General features: G+C 31.2%; 1 protein-coding gene across 1 annotated transcript; it reads right to left on the reverse strand.

Moving 5' to 3' along the window:
• Positions 1 to 6,809: 6,809 nt before the first annotated feature.
• On the reverse strand, positions 6,810 to 7,685 carry LOC139859497 (uncharacterized). The gene has a single exon (XM_071848280.1). The coding sequence runs from the start codon at positions 7,683 to 7,685 to the stop codon at positions 6,810 to 6,812; it is 876 nt and encodes a 291-aa protein (XP_071704381.1).
• Positions 7,686 to 7,909: the final 224 nt, after the last annotated feature.

Genomic DNA, 7,909 nt, shown 5'->3' on the forward strand with positions numbered 1-7,909 from the left:
CAACTTAACCTTCGTTAACTACAATCTCGGTTTCAACTCGATGAATTCCATTTCATAATAAACCAAGTGTATTATTCAATTACATAATTGATTTTACATTTTCATTTTCGATGTACTCAAAACTTTCCAGAAAACATCATCTGTGCCTTGTAAGGTTCACACAAATTTTCCACGAGCACCACACCCTTCACCGAGGAATATCAATAAGAATAAATAATGAAGTATCGATTACATTAGTGAAATACTTCGCAAAGATTATGTAATCTTTAATATTTTAGAGATTATTCATTTCTAATTCAAGCCGAAAATTAAATGAGCTTAATATGATAATAACTCATTAAATCTGTATTACATCTGAAGAAAAATATACATACATATATTTTCATAAAGACGGTAATAAAAATTCTTTTGTACAAAATATTAATTGTGAAATCTTTAACGAGTAGGTAATACTCGGGAAATATATAAGTTCACAATTAATATGTTATACTGTACATTCTCCAACTTTGATTCAAAAATTATTAACAATGCTCACAACGATATACAATCATTTTCATACAAATTCAATTACATATTCTGATATTGACGAATCAGAATCCAAGTCATAACTCTGAACCAGTGACATCATTCTTAGATCTCTACATCTTTCAAAGCTATACTTTGACTTCAAAACTATGCAAGATCCTTTAGCATTGTTATTACCAAAAATAATCTTGCAATTCCTTTTCAAAGTATCCAGTATTATCAACCATCCAACCAGTCAACTTCGACTTTTCAGATTAGCCTTATTATAACCTTGATATATACGTTTTTGTTACTGGGAACCTTTCATGTTCCACCACATTAGCAGTAAATTTATCAACAACTTCATTTATCCTTGACCTTCCGAAAAATCATTATACTCATTGAAAACCTATCATGTACTCATCCACATCTTGTAACGGTAATTGTCATACCAACTACCGGGAATTAGCAATCAGTATTTTGAATCTCGCAGCATTTTCTATGACAACAGTTATATAAAGATAACATCTATCTTCTAGACTTACAAACTTCGAATGTGAAGTTTCTGAAAAACACCCCAAACTGTGAAACTAGTCCTCCGAATTTTGGAAAAATGCTGATGAAGCAGCAAAAACTGTAAACGATGTTAACAGTCAAAAGTTTGATGATAAAGAATGGTATGGTGGTAAAGCTGAGAAAAAGAGAAGGTTTGGAACTGGAAAACAGATTTAACAGACCGTAAAGGAGACAAAGGACAAATACAAGGACCAAACTCTATATTCAAAGAATCCAAATGATTCAGTGTCTGCTGAAGTCATTAATGAATACCTTGCTCCTGACTCTAAACCTTCACAGATAAATCTTCTTCACCATCCGTTAATATTAGAAATTCTAAAATATTATCGTATCCTTCATTATAAATACCCTCGATATTTCTGAAGATATTTTCATAACTATTCTTATCTGAAATCATTCATCTCTTCGCGCTGTCTGTGTTACATCATAAAAGAAACTATTTTAGTTTCAAAAATCTGAAAAATTTAAAAATATGAATGTTTTTGAAGTTGTGTTGGGAACTGAAGCATGAATTAATATAATATAATGACACTTGATCAACGTGATTATATTACAGTAAGTCATGCTGAGTTTCTAATGGAACATGATAAAGGTTCACAGATCCCACCATCATCATGAACCATGTTACATAACTCTTTCATTCTATATAATCTCTAAATATATCAAGAAAATATATTTCTTGATGATTCGGTTTTTTCCGGATATTCTGGTAATTTGACAAATCAAGATCGTGCTATTGCCATTTCTTTCTTAGAACATTAGTTATGTTCATCTGAAACTTCATACCTACAAATTCTGGACCATTATTCGCTTGACTTGAAGGCGGGAAGAGAGAATGAAAGCATGAAGCTTCGAAATATAACGGAGAATATAAAGCCCGATAAAAACACATAAATTACAAACCATGTATATCAATAAGTACTGCAACGTAAAGACACGGGAGAACTAAAAACACTATAAAGCCAAGAGTATAGTAAAAGTGAATAGATTCCTCCGGTGGCAGATGAAAAAGAAGAATGATAGATATGAAAGTTAGGAGTATATCAAGAATCAGAACTGGATGAAGCATTTTCACAATCTATTAAGAAGTATTAAATAAGGAAAAAGATTATAGGAGTGGTGAAAATAAATGAAATGGAAGAGGTCAATTTATAGCGAAATATTAGACATAGCAATCGAGGCAGATTACGCATTTAATCAAAGAAAATCCTAATTTCCGCAAATTCCGAAGAATCAAATTTTATTTAGATAATGAAGATTTTCTATTCCTTAAATTCCGGAAATCAATCATTACTACGTCAAGAGATAAGACGCATCTCTATTCTCCATTTCACTCTATTACGATAACTTCTCTCATACACTTCGAGTAAGTGGATTGTTTTATCCATATTATTCAACAGTGATAAAAATTCTATTTATCAACACATATTCGTCATGAAAACATTTTTAATGTTAGCCATGATGACCTCACTCAAATTTCGGGACGAAATTTCTTTAACGGGGAGGTACTGTGATGACCCGGAAATTTCTGACCAAATTTAAACTTAATCTTTAACGTTTCCGACACGATAAGAAAAGTCTGTAAAACTGAATCTCAAAATTTTTGAACTACTTTCATATAGTCAAATACCTTTCGGTTGTTCTTGACAATTCACGAACAATTATATATATATATATATATATATATATATATATATATATATATATATATATGTATATATATATATATATATGTATATATATATGTATATATATATATATATATGTATATATATATATATATATATATATATATGTATATATACTATAATTTGAAAACGTAACAATGTATTAATTGTTTGATACCTTACATAAACTTATTGGTTTAAATATTTATTTGAATATATATGATAAGTTGGAATATTAATTGTATGAATAACTTGCGACGAATATTTAAAACGTGTTTATGAATGTTGAAAATATATATTAATTTAGTCATAAAACGATTTGTTATATATCAACAAATAGCGAGACAATAATTTATAAAAGTAAATGACCAAAACACTCGAAAGTTTAAGATACACTTTGAATGATATAGTTTATTGATAATTTAAGACTATATTTTGACAAAGGTACGAGTCACAAAACGTAAATTGCGAGTTTTCTAAGCGTACGAAAATGCGTTTGAGAAACCAGAATCGGGACATAAGTCGAGTGACAAAGTACGAGTCATCGGAACGAAAATTACAAGTCAACTATGCACATGAATTTAATATAATATATAATTAATTATTTAAATTAAATATATTATATATATTATATTTAATTATGTCGACAAACAAGAAAACAAAAAAATATGTGAGCTAGATCTGACGGCCATGCGATTGCATGGGAAATAGGCATAAAACCCATGCGAGTGCATGAGCTCATGCAAGTGCATGAGATTTGCACTAAAATCCCATGCACTCGCATGGGCATCAGAATAAGGAATTATGCCTATAAATACCAGCTTTCTGCTTGAGTTTATTTACACATATATTACTCCATAAGTTATTTATTTATTTAAATTATTATTATTATTATTATTATTATTATTATTATTATTATTATTATTATTATTATTATTATTATTATTATTATTATTATTATTATTATTATTATTATTATTATTATTATTATTATTATTAATTATATCACTTAAAATACTACGACGAGGTCATGAGCGTGTCACTTTCAAAATGGGTTTTCAAGCGGGATAGAGCTAAGGAAACTATGGGTTACTACTAAGGAGGTTATGGGTATTGTTCGAGGGTATTGCTCGTAAGTCAAACTAGTGTTTATCATCTTCGTTGCGTCTACGTACTTTTCTGAAATATTGAATCACAATATTGATACGTAAGCATTTATATTTTATCTTTTATAAATTAATAGCGTATCCATGTCTAGTGCTCGAGTATATATGTTTATGCATGCTTGTATACTAAATTTCGTCGTTAAATAGTTTATAATGAATCACTAATTAAATACATATACTACTGGTAAAAGGTATATGATATACATATTTTTGGAAAGCTGGCGAAAAATCAATAACTTTTCATTTAGATATCGAATAGTTTCGATAAACGGATTAAAAGATATGATCAACTGAATTATGATTGACGTTAATTGAAATTGCTTTTGAATCTGCAATTAAGATTTAAACAACTTGTTTACGAGATTGATAAAGTGAACTTTTAACTATTACCAACCGAGTAAATGAATCCTTATATAAGGTACGTCTCGTTTGTTGAACTATTGTCAAAATTGACTTTTAGAAACGACTTTGGATAACTTTTGTATGTCGATCTCGAGCATTAGGATTGTGATACACTATGACCTGACCTAGCTTGATAGACATTTATTGACCAACATATGTTCTCTAGGTTGAGATCTACGATTATTTGATATTCCGAGTTTCGGTCACATTACGATGAACAACTTCATGTGCTGCTAAGGTGAGTTTCATTGCTCCCTTTTTAATTGCTTTTGCAATATATATTTTTGGGCTGAGAATACATGCAATTTATTTTAAACGCAATGGATACAAGTACATACTTAATTCTACACTGAGTTTGAACCGAAAATTCCTTAGCTTTGGTAACTAGTAACTGCCAGTACATAGGATATGGACTGGTGGGCGCGAATAACAGTATATGGATCTATAGGGCTTGACATCCCCGTCTGAGCTAGAGCGCTAGCCTTTTAACGGACGTGTGTTATTTGAGTTTAGGACACGTTGGTTTGCGTGTATTAAAACGAATGGGGTATTTATCATTATAACGTTAAAGCTTAGTTACCAGGGTGCTCTGTTACGTAGAATCTATTGATAAACGTTTCTGGATGAAACAACTGAAATCTTGTGATCCACTTTTATATAATCTATTGATAAACGTTTCTGGATGAAACAACTGAAATCTTGTAATCCACTTTTATATACAGATTATACGAAACAATAAAACTATGAACTCACCAACTTTTGTGTTGACACTTGTTAGCATGTTTATTCCCAGGTTTCCTAGAAGTCTTCCGCTGTTTGCTTATATGTTAGACAAACTATGTGCATGGAGTCTTACATGACATACTTTTCAAGGAAACGTTGCATTCACCAAATCATCACCATGTATCTTATTTTGACTGCATTGTCAACGGAAGTATCATTGTAAACTATTATATTACGATGATTGTCTATATGTAGAAATCATCAGATGTCGAAAACCTTTGATTTAAATATTCATTTATGGTGTGCCTTTTCAAAAGAATGCAATGTTTACAAAACGTATCATATAGAGGTCAAATACCTCGCAATGAAATCGATGAATGACGTATTGTCCATATGGATTTGGAGCGATCGTCACACTTCTGGTTTAACACTCATAAAGGGTTGGTAAAGCTTCTTTTGATAGAGAAGGTATTCAAATTGAATCTTCCAATAGCTAAAATTGGTTCCATCAAACCGATCAATCTTCACATCATTCTTATCCCTCATTGTTTCAGTTAACACATGAGCCTAAGCTCTGGTACCACTTATTAGGAACGATTAGGTGAGCTCCAACAAGACTTGGTAACCTCAAGTTAGCAAACCCACTGACAATAAAGGAATATATGTGATGAACACGATGAAAACTAGCAATAACGTAAAAAACACGAAAATTTAACGAGGTTATATGTAATCAAACTTGATTACTTTAATCCTCGGCCAACCAAAGAGTATTGTTTTATAAATTTTTGTAGGTGTACATTATAAGATACATATGGGGGTATTTATAGTGCAAAAAGAACAAGGATTCGAAGCAAACTCGAACTCGTAGTCCAAATCTAATTCTAGCAGCAGACGCATCTTGGTTACGATAGGATCCATCCCGGTTGCGATAGGATCCATCCTGGTTGTGATGACCATGTTTCCAGCTACTAACCATATTTTGTAGGCCATCTCGGTTGCGATGAAGGATATCCCGGTCGTGACAGGACCTATTCCAACAACAAATTTTGTTTTTCGTTTAACTCGATTTGCACTTGATACTATGTTCAAACATGAGTGAGACTGAACCTTGTTAATTATCAATTTTAGAAACTCATGTGATATACTCATTGACAGTGTCAAACTATTTGAGAGTATATATTTTCTGAAGCATAGTTTGATCAGACAAAGCTACGATCGATTTGCATCATAACCGATATATTGACCTTAGTTGACAAAGCATTGACGGTTCATCCAACCGTCATGTTTGCCGTATACAAGCTTTTTGTTAAAACGACACATTTAGATTTAGACTTTGTGTGTTATGGTCGTTTGCTAGAGAAAAGTATGTTTATAAACTTGAGTTTTTACTTTAATATTAGTTGTCATTGCTCAAGGTCATTATCATCATCAAAACATAGATTTAACATTTGAATATTAATGTTGGATCTTAAATCATCATATGACATTTTAATTATGATACTTTCAGTTGTTAGACTTTTTTTTTTTTTTTTTTTTTTTTTTTTTTTATTGGTTTAAAATGGAAAAATGGATTAACTGTAATTGTATATGTATATATGAAAGTTCAATAACAGATCCATCGAATTATTAAGTTTACATATATGTATGTCAAATCGTAATTCAACCACAATTTCTACACTTCATACGTAGAACTAACAGGAGGATCAAAGACAACAGAAAATTACTTTATAATACCGCACATTTACACAAGGCGAAGTATACAAATTACATACTAGTTGGCTAAAATGTTAAGAAGTGAAACTCGGGTTTGAATTAACTTCCGATAAACATGATCCATCCCAACCTCGTAACCCTCAATCTGAACATCAAGATTTTGTAAACTCTCGGTCACGATTTGTACATAATCTGTCTTGTTCTCATTCTTCTTTAGATTTGTCTTTAACGAACACAGAGTAATATCTATGATATTAACATCACTTACAATCTCTTGATTTTGTTCACAACTTACTCTACCCGTTGGCATGAACTTCGCAACCAACGAAGACCTCTTTTCCACTTTCGATTTACCCAACATAAAAACAAAAATAGCTCGAAAAACTGAAATTGTTGCAATGGCAATATCTCTTAGAAATCTAATCATCATCGAAAAATAACAATCTTCATTATCTACAAGACATGATTGATCAATTCCCCTTTCCATTTTATCTAATGATCTAATGCACTCCATAATATTCTTCTTAAGTTTCTTTTGGGACAAAATATAATCCAAAATGTGAGTCTCTCTTGTTACTCCTTTTCTTCTTAATGAAAATTGAAGCGTCCGAACATGATCTTTCATTTGAGCAAGCAACTCCACGAGCTCGCTATGCGAATCCAATAACTTAATTGATCCAACAAGTGCGTCTTCAATGAGGGATCTATTTCCGCATTGAAGTTTAACTTGTTGGATTTGAGACGCATTAGTAACTTCATTGATCCAGATATACAAGTCAATTAGACATGCTATACGGTTATGAATACTAGTCGATGAATAAATAGGTTGAAGGGTTCTAAGCTTATTGTGATTCATTTCAATTTGAGAACAAGATGGAGATAGCCTTGAAGGCACACTTGTTGATCTAAGTTGAGGTTTTGTTGTGTTTTCCATATTTGGATTTTGGTTGAGTGTGTGGTATGGTGGTTACTTGACACTCATATTTATGATGATTTTTAGGAACTCACTTGTTTATTTTTTAATATCTTCTCAAAAAGGTAATATTTGTCTTTTGCACATAAAGGGATGCATGCATGAAGAGTCAAAAGACATTGCAAATTGCAAGTATGAGTTGTAACGCTAGTCGAATTCTATCTTTTTCGAACATTATATTTTTA

This window comes from Rutidosis leptorrhynchoides, chromosome 7, assembly GCF_046630445.1.
Source record: "Rutidosis leptorrhynchoides isolate AG116_Rl617_1_P2 chromosome 7, CSIRO_AGI_Rlap_v1, whole genome shotgun sequence".
Taxonomy (NCBI): domain Eukaryota; kingdom Viridiplantae; phylum Streptophyta; class Magnoliopsida; order Asterales; family Asteraceae; genus Rutidosis; species Rutidosis leptorrhynchoides.

Bases quoted from the DNA above. Each gene is read 5' to 3' on its own strand.
- LOC139859497 (XM_071848280.1), bottom strand. From the start codon at position 7,685: ATGGAAAACACAACAAAACCTCAACTTAGATCAACAAGTGTGCCTTCA.